This window comes from Xiphophorus hellerii, chromosome 20 (assembly GCF_003331165.1).
Source record: "Xiphophorus hellerii strain 12219 chromosome 20, Xiphophorus_hellerii-4.1, whole genome shotgun sequence".
NCBI classification, from domain to species: domain Eukaryota; kingdom Metazoa; phylum Chordata; class Actinopteri; order Cyprinodontiformes; family Poeciliidae; genus Xiphophorus; species Xiphophorus hellerii.
Genome location: NC_045691.1, coordinates 20232880 through 20254946, shown reverse-complemented (window position 1 = coordinate 20254946; position 22067 = coordinate 20232880). Strand labels below are relative to the sequence as shown.

Here is a 22067-nt window from a genome sequence, read left to right as displayed (position 1 = left end):
TAAAGGTTTACTTGGTTTCCATAAAGCGCCAGATCACAACAGAAGTAGGGCTGTAGTGATACACTCATCTCACGATACAGTACAATATTCTGCTCACAATATGATATATTTTCAGCAAATGATACGAGTGTATGCATTTTTAAGATTTTATGAAAGATTTTAGAGGGACAGAGTGATTTTGGTGACATTTTGTGACTGTTCCATAGACTTTGATTGAATTAATTGAACTGATGGTGTAATAAATGTTTTTGTTATACATTTGCTTTGTTTAATTGTCTGGCTTTGTGTATTTGGCTATGCAGAAAAGAATCCTTTTTTTGTATTATTGACTTTTATTATAAATTGTAACTTTTCCATTTAATTTCATTATTAAATTAATTGTAGTTGGTTGTTTTGTTACATGTCATTTTTAATCTACATGTAAAAAATGTCATGTGTGATAGCTGTCATCTAATTCATGTGGATTTGACATAAAACTCAAAGTAGGATTTAATGTATCGACACTCACGAATAAAAAATCGATACTTTCTGAGGAAAAAAAATTTATAAATATCGTAGAATCAATAAAATTACATAGCCCTAAACAGAAGTCATCATTGATTTACACAGTATATGTGCTTTTAACCCTTCCAGGCCAACCTGATCTGCAATGATCCAGCCAAAGTTGCAGTACCGTAATTCCGCCACACTTTGCGCTATCTGAAAGAGTCCAACGGTTTCCGAAAGAGGAGAGACGTTGCGCTCTCCTGCCAATATAGGGTTATGGTAATTTCACCCCTGCCTTAGCAGAGAGTGAAATTAATCTGAGGGGCAATCTTTTACTAGACGGTAAATTGCAAAAATAACTTTCTAGATATTAAAAGTTCCAGTTGTTATGGACAAATGGGTAAATATATTTACTCACAGGACATTTAAAGAACTGCGTACAATTAAAATTAGCAAAAATATCCAGGCGGATATTTGAAATTTAGATGTAAAATGGTTAATAAGATGCTAGATAAGGTTCTGCAGTGGGCAGAGTTTGTTCTGGGTGTTTGCAATAGAGCCGCTCTGCATTTTCCCCTCCTTCACCTGTTTCGGTACACTAACAGTTGCTTGTACACATGGCTCTTGTTTACAAGAGAGAAAGTCGACCCTTTGGAAGGTCATGGAATGGAAACTAAAAGGTCTGTTCATTCAGGTAATTTATTTTAAAGTACACAGGCTGGAGAATATGATAGGTACTGGGATGCATCTAGAAGTTGCAGGTTAGCAGGTCTAAAATCACTCACGGTTGGCAGAGCTTCACGAGGTCCTGATCTGTAGTTCCTGGATGGAGGCCGCGGATATATAGGTTCGTTTTACTGAGCTGTTCCCCACCTCCGCCGCTGCTGTTGCTACTACTGTTGGTGTTGGGACTGGGAGGTGCCATCTGGTGGCCGGAGGACACATAGGACTGCTGCATTGGGGAAAGAGAAGACAGATGTAATTTATTCACTGTGAGAAACAAGACTAGTAAAAAGAAAATTGCCAAGATTAATGTAATTCACTGGAAATCAATGTGAGAAACATAGAGCCGTGATATTCACATGTGGAGAGATGAAAAATAATCCTGCATCAAACAGTTGATTATGTGGGAGCTGTGAAAATTGATATCATACAGCCCGCATGTCAACACTCTTTAATACAGTACATTGAAGGGGAATGTGGGGCCTCTTGGCTAACTGCTCCATGCAGGGAAAATGGGGCCTCTCATGCTTTCTCAATGTTGGGTAACTTCTTTCTTACTTGTCGAGGTATTTGCCCACTGATTTAAGGAACCCAGAAAATATTTAGTCCCGTTAATCAGAAATAATTAAAATACTATAAGCCAATTATTATTAATCCAGCTCCTTCATTTACTTCTACAGATAAAAATCAAAAAGATAAACATTAACGTTTGTTCAAACTTGTATCCTGCTTGGACCTGAATGTCTCACGCCATTTAATCTAAAACTGTGTTGAAGATGTACGAAGAAAAAGATCGAAACTGGCAAGAGGCTGATAAGGAGGGTTAAGTTCAAATTACAAAACAAAAGCGAAACAAAGGTAATGTAAAGATAAAAATAACAACTATGCCAGCAGCGTGTACATTATATAAAAAGAAAGTTTCTCACTTCTGCTACATTTATCTGTTTACAAATACCTGTGCCAGATTTAATTCAAGATGACGGTGTGGATGGCCACCTCAGTATTACGCTGATGGCACTTTTTGTTTTTGTTCTTGCACCTAATGTCTGTACACTGTGAGCAATTGAAACCAGAATCAGATTGTTTGTGCACAGCATCTTGGCCAATAAAGCTGATTCTGATTGTGAATTTAAGTCGTAAACTCCAATGGTGGACTAGTCCGTGACTCACCACGTGCAACATGATGGGATGTTGCACGACTCATGCATCTTCTAATCTCATCTCACCATGGGACTGTGGCTGTCCTTAGAGATATCAAACAAAGTGTTGTGTAACCATTCATATGTGTGTATTTTCATGAAATAAACAAAGCTGGTTTTATTCTTTTCATTTTGCCAGTCACAAACAAGAACTCTCCATTTCAGACTTCAACCCATCAAGTCTAAAGGGAGTTTTAGAGCCTAAGGTTTATCTGGCCTAATGTTTTATTAGTTAGAAAAATACTTTCATTCGTTTGCATTTGTTCAATTAGGATAGATGCATGAAAAAATAAAAACAAAACATCTTTTATTTAAGGTATACAGAGTAGCTCATTAGACAGAGCCAACAAGAGGACAATGGGTTAGCATAGCAATGAAGGAAAGGGTCACTGATCAACCTGCTGGTGTTTAGGAAAAGCCCAGTGGGACAACATGCTTAAACAAGGACCACCTACAACGTCAACCAACTCTGCTAATTGGAAACCATTCATGAGGCAAAGACAGCTCTCCTCACCTCTGCTTTGTTGACAGCGAGTAAAAAAATGACAATAAAACAGAGAAAGACCCTTAACCTCTACTACCATCATGACAAACAGGTGGCATGTAAACCAAATCTTTTTCTCAGAGCGAAATGACAGAGATTTGTTGTATTAACTTATGCCATACTTCACAATCCATGCATTGATGGGTATATAATAAATGAATGTTAAGAAAGCAACATAATTTGTATTTCTCTAAATAAAAACAGAAACATACAGATTTTGTTTCTGTATGTCCTAATGACCTAATATTTTAGGTCATCCTAATGACTTAAAACAGAAAAAATAATTTTGACCTAATTTCAAACAGGGAGCAAAAACATATATATTTTATACAGTTTATGTAAATATCTAAAGTTAACTATATGTATTATTAAAAAAATCCTAAAAATGACCAAAAGCTGCAGTAAAAACTGGATAGAACATTATGATAGAACATAGAAGAGAACATTTTTAATAGCACAATTAAACTAATTTAACTAAAAATGCTGTGAGGATTTTAGCTTTTTCAAATTAAATGGTAAACGATGACTAATTTGTTCAAATTATAAGCTTGATTTTAATCTGTCTGCAAATCTTTTCTGTGTGCAAGTTATAAGCTGCGGAGTAAACACAGTCTGCCTGGAGGAGTTTATCGTGTCACAGAGTAATTCTCGATGAATATGGTCTGGAGGCGGCTAATTTGTGAATGAAAGAACAGGAAAGCAGAGACCTTTAATCCCATTCATAGAGTCTCTACCACTGTGCCAAGTCCCAGTGATAGTCCAGACAAAACCAAGAGCGTGTCATTGCAGCAACACTCTTAAATCATCCGGCTTCAACAACAGACACATAGCACTCATTCATTCAATCTAAACTAGTTTTAAAAGTCAGATGAAGGCTGTAGATGACTGTTTATCGTCAATTAGAAATTACATTTGTTATAAATGATCAGTCTATGTTGAAAACAGCTGACATGTGGGAATCAGTGTAAGGTTTTTGAAATGTTAGTAATGCTGTGGAGACTCATCATCCAGTTAGATAACCCAGTGCTTTGTGATTCGGCTTGTACATCCAAGGTTTTAAAATGCTGCGGTAGCAAAAATGCTTATATTTAATAGATAAAATGTAAAAATGCAAGAAGAAGAAAGAATTGTAATACAGTTTAAAGACGGGTAAAAGTCATAAATTCTTTTTTAGTGTGCAATATGTTATTTTATTGCACACAAAATCAATCTTCTAGGTCATAATTACATTAACCCAAGAGGATGATACAAGTACAACTAAATAATAATAAAGAAGTTAGTATTTTTCTCAATAACCTACTACATTTAGTAAATATGATACTAAAATATGATACTAGATTTACTTTACAAATTTTCTACAAAATGTGCCTCTAGTTATAAAAACTACATAACTTCTTTTTCAAAAACTGAATTTTCTACCAACTGTTTGGCTTTCGAGGGTTAAGCTAATATTTGTCATTTCACTTTGTAGCTTAGTTTTCATTTATCTTCCTCTCCATGGCGGTATGAAAATAGCACTAGATTATTTTTAGCACTAAAGATAAAAAAACAAAAAAACATCTCTATAAATAGAAGATTCTCTGGCACCTTTACATGAACTCCCATCAAGTTTCCAAACTGTACATCTTTTAAAAGCTGGCTTTTGTTGGTTTTACTTAAGAGTGGCTTTGGGTGTTTAAATCAAAGATCTTCTTTATTCTTGACTGAAACAAAATGCATGTGATTCGTGCAAAAAAAGACATAAAGTGTGGTTTTCTCTGCACTCAATTGCATGTCTGATAATTGGTACATGTCCGCAGAGAGCCACTTGCTGGTGAATCTCACCTTTTAGTGCCACAACACTGTTTTATCTCCTCCTCTCCCTGTGGGACTTCTCCAGCTGACCCTGAATTGACCCACGGGATTCCATGGATTTCCTGGCTGCTGGGAGGTCTGTTTTCCTTTCCTGTCCCGCTCAGTGACTGAAGCTTCTGTCTTTTTCCTCAGGCAGTTAGAGGAGACATGAATGTCCAACCAGCTGACTCCCTTACACTACATGCTTATGGGCAGATTTATGACGGGCCTGACTGAGGACCAAGCTTGAGGCAAGCATTTGGCATTACACTGCTGATTAATTTGTACTGAGCTCTCTTTAGGGCTAACAACAATCCCAATGTGGGAATTTCATTAATGAGTTGGTAAATTGCTATAGTTATTTTACTGTTTGACAATTTAATTTCATTACTTATATCTGAGCAAGAACTGCTTGCAAAAGCAAACAAGGTCTTGACCATTTTAGTTTGTGTCACTTAAATGTGAAGTGAAATTACAATGATTTCAAACTCTTTTAAACAAAAAATCTGAAAAGTGTGGCATGTACTTACAGTTTACCTCTTTTCTTTACTATGACACACCGGCAGAATAGCAATGCGAAACATACTGTACAGCCAGAGCTGCAATCACAACGTATGCCAGTGCTTGAATGGTCCAGTCAAAGTCCAGACTTATAACCATTTGAGAATCTGAGGCAAAATTTGAAAAATAATATTCACAAACTGTCTCCGTCCAATCTATAATTTTGGTGTAGACTACAAGAAAGAAATGCCTTTGCAGCTGAGGCTGCAGTGTAAGATGGCTATACAAAGTATTGACTCATTATGATTAAATGCAAATCTACACCACACTTTTCAGATTTTTATTTGTTTAAAAAAAAAAAAGTGTTAAAAAGCCATTCATCCTTTTATCTGATGAAACCTGCAGCCTGATTACTAATAAAAACGCAGGCATGTTATTTGTAAAACAGTAAAACAATATTTGAGTGTTAGCTCATCGTTAGGTCAGTACTGTGTGTCTCGTAAAGACGTATGCTGTGTCACTGGCGGCAGGCAGGAAATCCGCTCTGTCTGCTCGTGATCTTATCATGAATAAGAAGATCTGCATTCCAACCAGGTGACAGGGACACCGAGCTCACGTCCAAACTCGTTCCTAAATCCTCCTCCTTGTCTGTCTGGAATCCTCCCCTTTTTTCTTTGTGTGCTTTTATAGTCGCCTATTAACCCTCGGATTGTCTACCTTTTGCTGGTCACACCTTGACACACATGCTGTGTGCAAATCCACATGCATGCAAAGCTTTCAAGTCAGGTCAGGTTGAGCTGGAGAGCCCGAAATCAGATATGTGAAAACACTGGCCCCGCAGCTCGGCCCGAGATCTAACAAAATGTGAGACACACTGAGCGTCTGGCATCAACCGCTGTACTTGGCATCAAATTTCTAAGAGCTGTGCTTTCTCCAAGGACTCTGGCTGCCTTTCTACCTGTTAACCTTGCCTGCTTGATGTTATTGGCACTCACGCTGAGGACCGATTCGAAACATCTGACACAGTAAACAAAGAGAGATAAACATATAGATGGCAAAGTACCAGAGGGACAAAGGTGGCGGCACAGCAGGGTTCAGCCAGGGTAGACTCACCACAGCAGAACAGCTGGGTTCGTACACAAACACTAAAGCAACCGAGATAACAAAGTGTGTATCACCACTTTAGAAGAATTGCAAACACTAATTTATTAGTATTAAGCATCTATTTATATGAAGAACATCATTTCTGTCATATTAAAGTGAATTCAGCCAGATTGAAGTACATTTTTTGAGACTCCAAAATAGACTTAGGCTGCTAGTTGAACAGGACATTTACAAAATAGATTTTAATGTTTGGAAAGGACAAAAAAAAAATGGCATGCCTCCTAGTATTTTTTCCCCAACAGTTGCAAAGACAGGTCTATGACATAACTCAGCTTAGCACATCTGCTAAAGAAATGCTGAATGGAGCATTTTATGAGAGGAAATTTGCTAGTATTTTCTGAAGGAAAACCGTCTAAACAGTAAATCTCATTCGCCTACTTTGTTTCCTGTCGTCATTGTTATGGATGATGTGAGAAGCAGACAGGTGCATGAACATAAAAAAACCCACTGTATCTGTGAATGACACAATGAAACCCATCTCTGCCCACAGAGGGTAACCAATATACACTCAGAGGCTCCTTTATTAGATGTAGGCAGAGGAAATGCTTTACTTCTCAGCAAGGTTGGTGGCATCAACTAACTCACTCACTCACTCTTTGGTTACTTTACAACAGCCTGTTGAGTAACTTGTGGTTACCTAGCAACCACATGTTGAGTAACTTACGCAACAGAAGTTTAAGGTTTCGCTGTGCCTCACAACTGCTTGAAAATAAAAACAATGTGGAGTGAAAACTGTCGACAAAGCATCAAAGGTCACGTAACTAATTTGGCAGTATTTTAGATATTTAAAACAAAAAATTAATCAATAATTATCGATATTGACTGATATGAAAAGCTTATATCATGATATGTTTTTCAGTCTTATTGTCCACACCATTTCACCACCAGCAAGCTGCAACATTGCTACAAGGCATGCTGGGTCCATACGTTTATGTTGTAGCGTCAAGTTGCTACCATGTGATTGGCTGATTTGCATTTTGTGTTCAGCTCATTAGCAATAATTTGATGCCAACTGATTTTTTTTTTATCTTTAAGCCTGAATAAGAACTTATTATTTCCCTTTATGATCAGAATTTGAAAAAAATATATTTCCTAGTAAACAATTTGGACACACCTACTGGCATTTCCAGCAAAAAAATAGATTTTTGGATTAAAAAAGGTGATTTTATTACTCTTTTTTTTTTTTTTAAAAAGTATGTTGTTTAAGAATCTGCTTGTTCAGGTAGCCTCTTTACCTCAACTTCTGAAAATCCTCCATATTTGGGCTGGGTATAGTAATGTCCTACACACTTGCCTAAACAAATTTCTTTATGTTTCAACAGTCTTAAAGATTAAAGCAGAGGTGTAGTAGTAATTGTTGCTCACCTTTTGCTGTATTTTCCACTTTGCAATGGTTTCCAAATAAAACTGTAATGGAAGAAATAGACTCAGAAGTTCCTGCTGACCTTAGAGAATCTGGTTAGAAAAAAAACATAATTGGCTGCTGCCAATGAAAGGTTGTGATTTTGTTTTTAGAAGCACATGGATGCCATTTAAAAGGAATTAAAAAGCGTTTTCTGCTTACGTTGACATTTTAAAAAACTAATACCCATTTATATAACAAACTAGACTGATAAGGCAGTGTATGTTTGAACAGTATTGCCATATAGACAATAAATAGATAATCCAAAGTTATTTAAAAATTTAAAACAAATAGTAAAGACATCATTAAAGTTGACTTATAGAGTAATCTCAAAAAGAAAGCTACAACAAGCAGTTCTACATTCAGTCTTAATTTAAACTCATTTCTTCCAATCTCAAGTTTTTACAAAGTTATTTTCAGAGTTGTGGAACACAGAAACTAAATGTTTCCTCAATTTGTTTAATTCTGGTCCTGGAAGTAAAGAGCAAACATATTTCAGTTTCATATCAGATCTGCAAGTCTTAAAGATATTAAGGTCCAAGACAATTCAGTGCCTCTTAGACCAATAACAAGATTATATAATCTACCCTTTTACAAACAGGGGGTCAAATGCACCATCACAATGATCTAACGTACAGAAAGTAAAAGACTGAACTAGTTTTTCTGTGCTATGATTTGACAGCAAACTGTTTATTCTGTGAATGCTGTTGAGATGGTTGTAGGATTTAGTAACAGATGTGGATTTTATAGCTGAGGCCCATAGCAACACCCAAGCTTCTTGTGTGCCTTTTAGTCTTTAGCCCTCAATGCATCTAGCATTTTTGAAACTAAAAACAATTATGCCTAAATTCAGTTCTCTTCACTTACTGATTTTATGGACACAATGAATCTGTGTCTGTAAGCTGTGGTAATGTGGCGACTGGACTTACATTACATTTGTGTGTTGTCAGGCTACGTACAGTAAGACTTATAGTAGTGCTGCATGACCAGAGCTACGGGCAGCAAACAGAAAGATTAGGAGTGCATTCATACCAGCCCATTTTGGTCCACTTTAATCCATTTGCCTAGAAAGTCTGGTTCATTTGCTTGTACTTCTACTACATATGTGAATGCCAAGCAGACCAGAGAGTGCTCCAAAAGCAGGAAATGGACAACAGCGCTGGGCATTCTGGCTAATCACAACAAAAACAAATGCACAAGTCTGGCACTAGCGGGAGAAATGGCTCGTGATTTTTTGCCACAGATAAAAGTGAAATCCTACAACCCATCCTAAAATTTGACGCCACTCCATTTTTGTTCGCATTCCTTGAAAAAAGAAGTTGCACTCAGTGTCTTCTTCAGATGTTTTCATGTTGTTTCCTTCAGTAGTTCTTGGTGCAGCACCACCACAGGAGAGGGGGAGAACAGGTTTTTTAAATTGTTTACTCCGTTTGACACAGTGCAGCGTGAGAACGTACCTCACTAGCAGAAAATGTAACTAATGTTGCAATTTTTGTCCCCAATCTAACCCAGTCTACCGCACTATCAGGTGTGAAAACAGCCTAAAAGTGAACCAAGGATGAAGCCTTGAGGAATTCAGTCCAGATTTGATTGCTGAAGAACACAACTATTCCCAGTCTGCAACATAAGGTCTGAACAGGGTTAGTGGAGTATGTCCACTCATCCAGTTTGGAAGGTGAATGGGTGGATCAATATGTTATGATCAACTGTCGATACAGCAATATCAACAAAAAAGTTTTAGATTGATTTCTACTAAGAAATATATAATTTAAAACCTTTACCACTGCAGTTTTAGTGTTGTGTTGTGGTGAAGCCCTAACTGGACAGCACTGGAGAGAAGGAGTAAATTTGTAATTGCCGTAATTACGTCAATGAGAAGTGAAATGCCAGTGATCAAGGTAAGCATAATTATATAAGTACTAAATAGACAATATTTTTTTCCACTTTATGGTTTTCTCAGTCATTATCAGGTGAAGCAACAAAATGCTTTCATAAAGACCCAGCGATAAAGGAACATAAAAGCTCTGTTAAAAGCTCCCTAAAGCTTTTTAGTCTAACTCCTGGTTGTGCTGCAGCCTCTCTGCCCTATATAAAACACACTTAGCGTGCATTTACAGCAGCCCTAAATACAAGTCTAGCTCGTTTGCTCAAAGAGTCCGATTTGTTTGAGGAGTTGTGAAAGTGCAGTCCGACTGGTGCAGCTCAAAGACACAAACTCTGACGGGCCTAAAAATATAGGTACAGTTTGACTTTAAGTGAACCTTATGCTGGAGCAGACTTCAACAAAGGGCACTGTGAGTAAACACATGTATGTGAATCAAAAGGCCTGGTTCATTTGAAAAATTGCATTGTCATAGCAAAATCAAACCAGCAAACAGCGTCAACCCCAATCGAACTCAATTCCCAATCGTTCCGGGTCTACTGGGTTAAATGGTGTGAATATGACCTTATAGACAGCTGAGGCAACAGAGTTGACAGCAAATAGCAGTGTTCCCGAAATAGCATTAAAACTCTCAAAATGTATTTCCCAAGAACGTTTTTCATCATATTAGCTATCAGTACATGTACATCCAACATAGAAAAACAACATCAGCTCCTTTTATTGATTCATCTGTGTTCTGTGCCCATCTCATCCTGTTCAGATTGCAGTGGGGGTAATGGCGATCGCCAGCAGTCAGTCGGCACAAGAACTGTTTAAACAACCACAGCATGCTGGTCAAGTTGCTCTCTTTACCTCCATGTAGGTACTGGTACATCTTGCTCAAGAGACAAATATCACAGTAGTACAAGGGTAAGTTTGTATATTTGCATATAAATCTGATAAGATCGAGGTCTAGATACAAAGCGTTTTACAAGGGGAATTTACTTCCAGCGGTTCTCGGTTTCATTGCTGTGCTTTCAATTTTTAGAAAATACAAACGACCTGATATTCTGTTGTCCATTTACTTTAGATTACATTTTAGAGTTGTGCAGATCTGTGACATATAGATATACTGTTGACAGAATAAGCAGAAAAGGCATCTTTAAATTTAGACTCTTTCGTTCCCAAGTATCAACTGGTTTCACTTCATGTTAGTGCTGTAGCAAAAACATGTCTGACATACAGTAGATACTAAATTAATCTATACCAATCTAAATATCTGGTGCAGTAGCTTTGCTCATGTCACTGCATGGTCCACAAGTTATCCTGAATAAAACCATTTAAAAACCTAGTGAATAGTATAATCACGTAGTTCCTGGGAAGACTACAGCATTTCATCCTACGTCATATATTCTGTAGATATTCACTAACAAACTGGCTTGCAACCAGAAAAAACAAACTTTCAGCTCGATCAGCACTGACCAGTGATGAGCCAATTGGACACTCAGTGGGTCACAATAGCAACAAAATGAAATCTGAGAAATCTCTGAGGTGTGAGAAGCTACAGAAAAGAAAATTATTTCTGACATGTCGAGACCTGTCTGTGGTTTATTCAGGATGCATGGGAGCGAGAGAGAGCAAGATTTTCAGCTGATAAAAGGAAGGCTGAACTCAGTACAGAAAATTTGCTTTTTTATCCTGTTGAGCCTCAGTCTATCAGCAAACATGCTGGATTTATAAATGTTGGCAGGCTTTTGGAAACCTTATAGTTAACAAAAGAGTTTCATTCTCTAGAATACACACAGATTACTGTTTCGCAACGCTAACGCTGCTAAACATGCTAACCATGTTAACCATGGCTCGTCACATATACGATAATATAACCACAGCTTTTCAGTGCCGTTTGTTCACATAGGCCCTGATTTTAAAGTTATTAACATAAAATTGGAATTGGCAAAAATCTGCAGTGGCAGATTATAGCTTTATGTAAACCACCAGAGATTGGTACATTTCTAATCTTATAATTTTGTATTTATGTCATAATGTAAAGCTTTAATTTTCAACTTCAGCCAGATGCAGCAATCAAACCTTAGGTTTTTAATGCAAATATATATAAAAAGTTAAAACATCAGGCTAATAACAGAGTGAAAGGGAGCATGACTAATAACAGCCTAACTTGGTTATGTCTCAATACTTAAGAGTTTCAAGTGAAAGGTTAAAACTCCTGATCTTTAAAGTCTTAGAAGCCTTCAAACAAATGGCCTTTAAATGGCAACCTTCTTATGTTTGGGTCACATTTAATGCTCCAGTCTATGTGATTCCTTCAATTCTTTTCATCTATAGCTGCTTTTTGGCTCTGTTGAATCTATGTTGAGGCTTTCAGAGCTTTAAATCACAGCAGTAAGTAGACATCAGTTGAAAAGGTCTCCCGCCAGGAAGAGAACAAAAACTCTGAATGAAAAGTACAAAAACATGCCATTGGATGAGGCCCTGAGTGAGACTCGTGATACCTTAAGAAGTGGAAAGCCGCCATTGTTATTTTTCTCCAGCCAGTGAGTTTTATGCGGAAACCAACCAAATTTGATTTGAGAGCATTCATTGTATTTATTTGAGTCAGGAAATGAGTTTTGTGCCCAAACTAGGTTTGGGCACAACAGAAACCTTACACCTTTTCCCTCAGTCTAAGAAAGAATAAAGGACTTTTTTCTCACCATGTATGGGTTTATTTTGCATTCAAACCTTTACCCTGTGTATTACATAGCGTATAGGTTAAGCATGGATTCAATAAGAAGGAAACCATAATACAGAACTAAAGTTTCAAGAATGAAATACTGAAATTTCAGTGAATTGGGTAAGACTTTTTCTTTCTCCTAATATTATTATACAGTATGATTTCAAGACCATCCATCCATCCATTTTATTTAATTAAAAAAAGTGACTAAACAGTTGCATAAAAAGGCACATATTTAGTCAATAAAAAGGAGAACCTGTAATAATAAACAAAGTACATACGTACTATGAACAAACTAAACAATCTGCTGATGATATCCAAGTCACACAGACCTCGCGAGAGTACAAAATGTTCATTTAAGGCACAACAGCCTAGTAATATAGAGCCTTACCATAGCAAACCAGCAAACTACACCCAAAGTAAACAACAAATGAAAGTGAAACTTTGAAATGAGCCTGTGCTTGTCATTGGGCAAATCTTTAAATATGATACTGAGATATGGAACCTAACCAATCCATGTTTTCCTTAACAGTGTGAGGCTTATTTAACAGTGTATGTGATACTGTATTGGCAGATGCAGTTTCCTATATGTTTGGGTCATGTAACTAAGTCACGTGACCCAAACAAGTTTCTTTTTTGTCCACCAGAAGAACAATCCAACTATCTAATAGCCTGCCAATTGCCAATAGTGTAGGCTTTGCCAAGGGCGTTGGTGTATGTTCTGGATGTCATGATTGAAACAGAACTGCAAAGGTTTGTTTGTTTTTTATATGTGGACTTCAAAGAACAACAAGCTTTATGAGGGTAAACACTGGAGAAAGATTGCATTTTATGGAAGCTAAGAAAAAAACACATGGAAGCAGTAAACACTGCTGTATGAGTAACTTGACCTTAGCATCTAGTTTTCTTTTAAATAGGTGATAATTTCTACTTTGCTGTTAAGTTCCTGCATAATTGCACAAACATAAATATAAATCAAAATTGACACAGAAATTTAGTGTTTATGTCCAGTGATTGCTGTCAGTACACATTGTAGTTCACCTTTCATTTAGATGGGGACAGGTTAGTGACAGGTGGCTGGTCATTTTGTCCCTTGGCCATTTCTTCCTGTTGCAGGTTTGATTGTTTCACACCTAACCCCTTCAGGAACGGTCTGCTGCAGGATGCTTCGTACCAACCACGTGCCACTTAATGCCTATAAGCGAAACGTTTCGCACCTGCTCTGTTGAGTGATGTATTAAAGTATTTTTTAATTTTCTTATAGTCCACTTTAAGGAAATGTGGTTATTATCGACTAGCAGGTCAGCTGATTGGTCAATGCAGGGATCAAAACCACAATCACTGGAAATATGGCAGTATGTAAAGTCACCCTCAATTAAACCGTGAGAAATTGGCATTTTATTTTTTTAATCTCTGTAATTCATCAAAATCAGAATTTATCAGTGGAAATAAGTGGGGGACACAGTGGTACAAATATGAGTATGAAACGATTTGGGAAATGACAAAATATTCCACAGTAGTAGCATCACAATTCATGCTGCACATGGGCACCAAAGCAATGACTCAATAAGAACATATCTTAATTTCCCACAGTACTTTGGATACGTTTTGCTCACCTCAGGATGATGGTTGCTTGACAGTAAAAGTGAAAAAACTTTCTGAAAAATTCAACTAATAATTATCTGACTGCCATAAATAAATAATAAAGTGGTACCAAGAACAAGTAACAAACCTGCTCACGATGCAGCAACACAGTAAGTAATTGATCCCAGTATGCACAAGCTATTCAGAATCGAAGCACATCAAAACTAAGTGACAGGCCTTAATGTTCCACAAATACAAAACTTTATTCCCTCACATTTAAATCCACAGAGCTTGTCTTTCTAAAATGCAGATAGACAACTGTTCTGAATTGTTCAGAACCTGTTATGGTGGTACTGATTAATTTTATTAATCAATATTGCAAGGATGTGTCGTTTTATCGATATATTACATGTGCCAACTGGAGATTTTAACAATCATTTTTGTAACACAAAAAATCCAAACATATTTTGTTTTATCTCAATCTAAATAGATCCGAGTCTAAAATAGAAATTGAAAATTCAGATATTCTTTTGCACTAATAGAATAAATGTTTTATATCAACTCAAACTGTATTTCATATGATTTCTGATTGTTGTAGAACAATCCAATCAGTGTGTGATCAGTGTGTCTCACATTTTGAACAAGACATGATCAAAGAACAGATTTCTTAAAAGACAAAACTATTACCCTTTGATTGAAAACCCAAATTTGAAGTTGCAATTCAGATAGCACCATCCTCATTAGTCAGCCATGGTGCACTGCTAATGTTCTCATCTTGTTCTTACACTATTCGGAACATTGGAGTGTAAAACACCCTATTGACTCAACCTGTATATTAACAATGAAAAAACTTGTTTCTAATGTGTAATGATGAACCTTTGAGACATTGCAAAAAGACACCAGACTTTGTTAGAGGACTGTGTACCGTTACTCAAGCACAGGATAAACGGAAACAGCAAAAAGTCTAACAGGCTGTTCTAGTTTCACCTGCATATATAACAACCTTACCCACAAAGAGTAATCTATTTCTATGGCTATGTGGATTAGCCAATATCATGCAGAGTAATTGACAGATAACATTTTTTGGTTTGCCCCTGACTGAGCGCTGCCTTGGGCAGTGAGCCATACTGTCCATATCAACAAACACAACTGGGAATCATTAATTTCTGAATTGAATTAAAAAAGAAGTGGGTGTCACTTCAGGCCTGAGTTTACCAAATAGTATCACTTAGTCTTTTGTCTCCCCAATCCATTGATAGTTTATGTTTTTTATATCTCAGCTACAGGTGGTTCATTTTTTATTGTTTTACATACTGTATTTAAAAATCAAGCATTTCTTCAATTCCACACAGGTCAAAAAAAAGAAGAAAGAAAAACATGATTTCACCGCTCTACGATTTATTCTGTTCCACTTTGGTAATGTCATGATTCCAGCCCTTCAGCTCTGGCTTGGCTGTGCTGATTGCTCATTGCCCTCACCTGCACTGAGCTGGTCCCTACTTAATCAGCTGCTCGTCACCAGCTCAGTGCGAGATCGTCTGTTGCCCCTGTCACAGCTTTCAAGCCTTGTCTCATGTTTCAAAGTGTTTTCTGGTTTCTGATCCTGCCTGTTTTTGACCACAGATTTTTGCCTAATCCTTTTGCTGTTGAAAGTCCTGTTGCTGAACCCTGCCTGTTTCTGACCCTGCCTCCTGCCTTCTGGATTCTGGATTTTCACTGCCTGAGACCCCCCCGTGCATGACCCTGGACCGTTTCACGACTCAGCCTCTGGTTGGTGGATTTTGCCCCTGTCGTCTGTTTGTCCCCTGAGACTCCCACAGATCTCCCCTTGTCCATTCACCCTCCCCTCCCCCGGCTGGACTCCTGACCCCTGTGGATTCCTCGTCCCTGACCCACTAGTGTGACCACATCCTTCTACACCATTTACTTTAGTAATAAAACTTTTTGGTTAACCATCCTCTTGTTGTGGCTGCGTTTTGGGTTCTGGCTGATTCTGCTTTTATCATTACAGGTAAATGTGAAAAAACTCTTTCATTGGCACAAGAAGCAGTTGGTTAGAGCAAATAAACACTGATTTTGATTTGTGAGCAGTCAACTTGTTCAACTAATCAATAAAGGCTCACATCTGGATGAATTAACCTACCTTAGATAGTTGTTCATGTTGTGATAGGAAAACTATGACTTTAAAGCGTGTCTGTGAAAAAGCAGTGATAAGAAATAAACAAACTCAGTTCCTGCTACACAAAAACACAAAAGAATAGGAACTGGATTAAAAGGCTTAATTTCTCAAAAGGTTCCTGCACGTTCATATTCATTGTCAACAAAAATGCGACATTTATTTTTGTATGTTTGTTGAGTAGAATATGGAAAAAATCAAGTGATAAAACTGAAAGTGCCTGCATCCATAAATCTGACTTCCTTTATAAGCAGCATCATTGTCTGTTGTGATACAAGCTCAAGTGAATACTAAAGTATCAAATATCCAAATTTAGTTATAGTCTAACATGTGATATATAAAATAAATTAAAAACTTAAATTGTGCAAAAAACAAAGACTTGGTTTTCCACAGACTGGCACAAATGTTGACATCAGATTTGTGAGGATGAGGAGCCAGGTGACACCCAGGATCAAAGGAAGACAATATGACAATATTCATTTATAAAATGCCTCTCAAAGTCCAGGAGATCGCAGGAGCAGACAGAGAGCAGAAAGCACCGGGGGAAGTTGACTTGCTATGATCCACTGAATGGAAGGTCACCATACGCCATGTTTAATTAAATTATTGTCCACAGGGATGATGCGCTATGTGTATGACCACACGAAAACACGCCAGAGCCAACCCAACCCAGAAAACTGAGCAGCTGCAAACCAACAAAGACCCTCATGAGAACCAACACTGTCACAAAAACCTGGTTTATACATTTTTGCATGAGATTCAAAGGTGAGAGAAAAGGGAAAAACTTGGGTGTAGTTCAATATTTTGTTACTAATACGTAAAGGTTTTAGTAGTCTCACTTTTTTATTTTTACACAGTATCTAAACTGTGAAAGTAAGAGCAATCAATAAAGGAATCTTGATTTTGAACTAACTGAAACTATTTTAATATCAAGGCTATACTTGTGAAAGAGCAAGTCCGAGTTCAAGGTGCATATAAATATACTTTATATATTTATATATTTTAATGTTGTTTAAACGTGGATAATTTATACAGGCTGTTAACAATCTATATTATGTAACATGAACGTGATTCAAGGTAAAAATGTTTAGCTGTGACGTGAAATCTTTTTTATTATTATTATTACTTATTTATGTGATTATAAATGTCCACACAATTTAATCAGGAAAGAACTGACTGACTTTAAAAATATTTTTCAAAGAGTGTTCTGGGCATGACAGACAAAGTTAGCACAAAACATGTACCGGCATTTGCATTGAAATCAGTTAGTCATAGCATCTATTTGTACTGCCTCAATGTCATTATGAAGCCCTTTTAAAATCCTCAATGACCTTTAGGTCATTTTCCAAGCAACTGGTGTGAGATGCAGTGTATTTCAATACTCTTTTTAAATAATACGGCATCACTACCATAAAAATGAAAAAATGCTGAAGTAACTTTACTGTCAATATTTTTTGAAAAGAAAAATGAAAGGAATAGTCCTAAGACAAAACCTTGACGGACATCTTTAGTTAAAGAAATTGAACTGGAAGTGAAACTGAAAGTGGACACAGTGTTCTTTGTGAAAGGTAATTATGAAACGAGACAACAGTGTGATCAGTAAGCTGGTTAGTCTCTGCCTCAATAACGTGTTATTTACGGTATCAAATTAGTTTGATAAGTCAAGAGAAAGCAGAAAAATATGACTTATTATTAAGTGTTTCCATGGTGTTAATTACCAGACTGAAAGCGAGGCGTTAAAAATGCTATTTGGCAAGTTCAAATGCAAAGTAAATTTAATTTCAGACCATTTCTGATCAATTCTGTCACTTAATTAAATTTTTCCGAGGAGAGTGACTTCCCAAAAATGTTTTGCCTTTTGCTAAAAATTACATTGATATGTTTTTTTTAAAATTATTATTCATTGTAGATCAGATCATTGTAGCAACACTTACAAAAGAAACAAGTGTGACCTAAAATCACTCTTTTTAGCAGGGAATATATTAGATTACAGCTCAAACTGCAGAAAGTTACCATATAGCTTTAGTAAAAAGAGACACTGGAATCAGAAGTACATTAATTGTCCAATTTTCTAGAGTTGGTCTCAAAGCTCTCACAATCATCATCATTATGATCAGAATCATTACTGTCTGATAATTTACTGCGTGCATCACTGCCCCTTCAGAAGCTGAAACCAAACCAGTAGCAGCTGTAATTTATTGTACCTAAAATTGTTAATTACCATGTTGAACATAAAGTGTTAAAAATGCAAATGGCAGACATCACTACACTATAAAATAGGTACAAATCTGCAGCATGCAATTATTTGGTGGATGGACAGACGGACAGATAGGTAGAGCAGAAAAGATAAACATTAAACTAAAAGTGTGTGATTGAGATTAACTGTCTTATTAAATATCAGTGAACAGGGTGGAACCACTTAGATTTCTAGAAAAATCCCAATCATTTGACCAAATGTAATAAATTTTATTACATCATGCATTACACTGCATTTTACAGTCATATTCAGTGATTTCATCCAACATTTGGTCCGCATCAGAAGCAATCGCAGGATCCTAAAGACAGTTTACTAAAAGCAATGTTTTCCCCCCTTTTAAAAAAGGAACAAAGTAGTTTATTTTCTAATACATAAAGAGGACAGCTTCATTACAAATAGCTGATATCCGTCTATACCTGTTCTGATAGTTCAAACAGCAAATATACCTTAATAAGCATCAGTGGAAACCATCCTGGCACTCCTGCAGAAGCTAATATCTATGGTCTTTCTTATCTCTGCTCTTGGAGGTTCAGCCAATTAGCGGCAATGAAAACGAATGGGGCACCTGTATTGGCTGCTTGCTCTGCAAAAGCCAGCTAACAGCATGTCAAGCAGCATTACGCCTTTGTATTTCAACTCCCCAAGCTGTATTTTGATTTCCCAATTATTTTAGATATGTTCTATTACAAAATCCACATATAGGCAATTTTTTTCTGAATAATTTGGAATTATGTTCCACAGAAAAATCTGAGAATACGTGAATTTGCAGATATTGAACCAGGAATAGGCAGGACTCCACAGTACTAAAATAATAAAATGTTTTATATGGCTGATATTGCTTTTCAGCTGTAAATTATAAAAATGTAATTGTACAACACATTGTTTTATCAGCAATGGTGCCTGGTTTTATTAAAAGCCCCCCAAAGTCGGATTATGTTTAGGAACATATGCATCCAAGGACCAGCCATGTTTACAGGAGCATAAGGTTCTTGAAAGCAAAAAATAAACACACAAACATTGGTCTATATGACTGACACACACATTTTATATCTCAGATGCTGTTTTGCATTTGCAACATAATTATATGTAACACTTTATATTTCCCGATGATACATAAAAAAAAGTCACATTGTCAAACGTGAACATAACCACGAAAGCGCGATTCATAATCCTGGGAATGTAGTCATCATGGTCTAGTGGTATTTTTCAAGGGGTGGGGCATATTCCGCTTTCAGATGGGAAACGAGGAAAAAGAAAGAAAAAAAAAAAAAAAAAAAAAAAACTTCGCTAACTTACGCGGCAGCGGAGACAACGACGAGCTGATTTTACCAGCAGATATACAGATGTCTGTCCCAATGCCCACGGAGGTAGCGCCAGACGTGATTTTGTAATAAGTTCTCCCACAGCCGGCCCCCTCTGCCTCCCTACCCCCACTTCCATAAACACATCCTGGCACGGACGCGCTATCCCAGCACGGTACAGTCACCCCCGCAAAAGTTGCTCTCCACCATTGACTTTCTCAAACGAGTGAGCAGAGCGATATCGACATCCCCACAGTGGCACCCACACATATAAACACTACAAAATAGCAACAGCGGGCGTCCAGCGTGACAGGAGCGAGCGACAGAGACCCCCCTCCCCACACCAGCCCCCTTCTCCAACACCCTCTAACCCAGCTTGACACTCGGCGGACCTGGGGTCGTCCTCCGGGCTGCGGATTTACTCCACCAAGTCTTTAAGTTGAATTCGGAGCGTTTAGCTTCTCAAGGACACTGCAGCTCACTGTCACAAGCTCCCGATTTTGTCGCGACGGACGCGGGTTTGTTGCCCCGCAGGAGGAGGAGGAGGAGGAGCGGGGGTAGAGAACAAGCCGAAAGCGACGGGGGTGAAAAGCCCGAAAGCGTTTTACCTTTTTGCTGTTTCTGCTGTTGTAGCCGTTGTAGGGGTTGATTCCTGCCCTTGGCGGTACGGAGAGCAGCATTTTTCTCGGCGCTATGTCCGGAGCGGCGAGCTCAGCCCAGGCTGCCAGCTGACGTCAGCAGCTGGGGAAGTGAGAGCCTGGAGTCCCGCTGCTAGACTGCGAGTGGTGCTGCTGCTGCTGAAGCTGCTGCTGCTGCTGCTGAAGCTGCTGCTGCTGCTGCTGAAGCTGCTGCTGCTGCTGCTGCTGCTGCAGGACGGGGCCCCGCTGCTGGCCCCGAGGCCCCTGCAGAGCTCCAGCTCTCCTGCTCCATTAGGGGTCTTACATAGGAGGCCTTTAGATCAGATTCATTCACCGTCCAGTGTTATTTCACTCACCAGGGGACTTTGGCAGGGATAAACTGGACAAAAAGGGGTTTGTAAATTCAATTACCAACATTTTAAATCCACCCCTGGACCCATGTTGCTTCATTAAAAGAATTACAATAATACCTTGTACAGCAATTAGCAATAGTGGCGTCCTGGGGGAGCCCCTCCTGCAACCGGCCCCCACTCACCCCAAAACACAAACTCATCTGACAAAACCCTGCCAATATTGTCTTTATGCAACTTCCAAGTTTTACCACATAGCACTCTTATTCTAACCTGGTAAAAACCAAACATAGGGTCTGGACTCCCACCTACTGAGAAACGATTACCTGCTGGAGGCTTGGACTATGCTGAAGTTTTCAATTTTAACCAATCTCCAACATTTGCCTGTGACAGTTCAATGAAGCTTATCAGAAATTGTGTGCAGTGTAAACAACCAGAGGGCCATCTTTCATCTTTGCCAGCAATAAAATGTTACATTCTTCTCACTCCGACTTTAATTGCTCCATATTTGGAAGCATATATGGCAGTGGAGGAAGTGATCGAAGCTGAATGGCTTCGATCACTTCCTCCACTGCCATTACCAAACTACAACACTATATGGACAGACTGCAATTCTAAAAACAGCACAGAAAATGTTTGTTGATTGTCCCGGTTAAAATCAAGCCAAAGAAATCAAGCTGAATGGGAGAAATTCCAGAGAGAGCACTCAGGGGAGATGAGAATCGAGTAGAATTGCATGAAGGTAATGGCCAGACTTCTCTTTTTCAAACATCTTTTTACTTTAAAAAAATATATGTAATAGTGCTTTTTCATCTCTGAAAAAAAATATTCCCCACTTTTAGAAGACAACATGAGCAGCTAGATTAACTTCAACAAGAGAATGCAGCATCTCACCACATAAAACATTATTTCAGGTGATCTTCCTGGTGTTTTGTGACTGTAAATCTGACCTTTCATCATGATTTCTTTAAAAAAGCTTTGGATCTTATTTTAACAAACTTAAAGCGATTCATATAAATGAACAAGAGTACTTGAGTCAATCATATCCTGTGATTCCTGGCAGGTTGACCATTTAAAAAAGAAATTATTAAACAATAAATAAAATTAAAAAACTGCTAAAGAAAAGTCTATATAGAGTAGGGAAACCTAACACATATTTTTTCTTTTATTTGTTCTGATACACAAAGGTACCTTGAGCAAATGTAAAAGCTGTTGTTCAGGGAGTACTTAAGTTATCTTTTGCCAATGATCAGAAAAAGGCATCAGCCCTCATGACCCTTCTAAGACAAGTAGGTATATTTAATTTACATCCTAAAG

General features: G+C 37.7%; 1 protein-coding gene across 2 annotated transcripts in view; it reads right to left on the bottom strand.

The window, feature by feature from the left end:
- The window catches only part of LOC116710239 (RNA-binding motif, single-stranded-interacting protein 2-like), a 41743-nt gene extending 21196 nt beyond the window's left edge, over positions 1-20547 (bottom strand). The window contains exons 1-2 of one of the 2 annotated variants that reach the window (XM_032549159.1): positions 20371-20547; positions 1272-1438 (exon numbers count right to left, since the gene is read on the bottom strand). In XM_032549159.1, the coding sequence (XP_032405050.1) occupies positions 1272-1438; positions 20371-20442 (239 nt within the window). In that variant the 5' untranslated portion in view covers positions 20443-20547. Of the gene's footprint in view, positions 1-1271; positions 1439-19757; positions 20071-20370 lie in introns of those variants that run through there. The other variant, XM_032549158.1, reaches the window with a different exon arrangement.
- Between the last annotated feature and the right edge of the window lie 1520 nt (positions 20548-22067).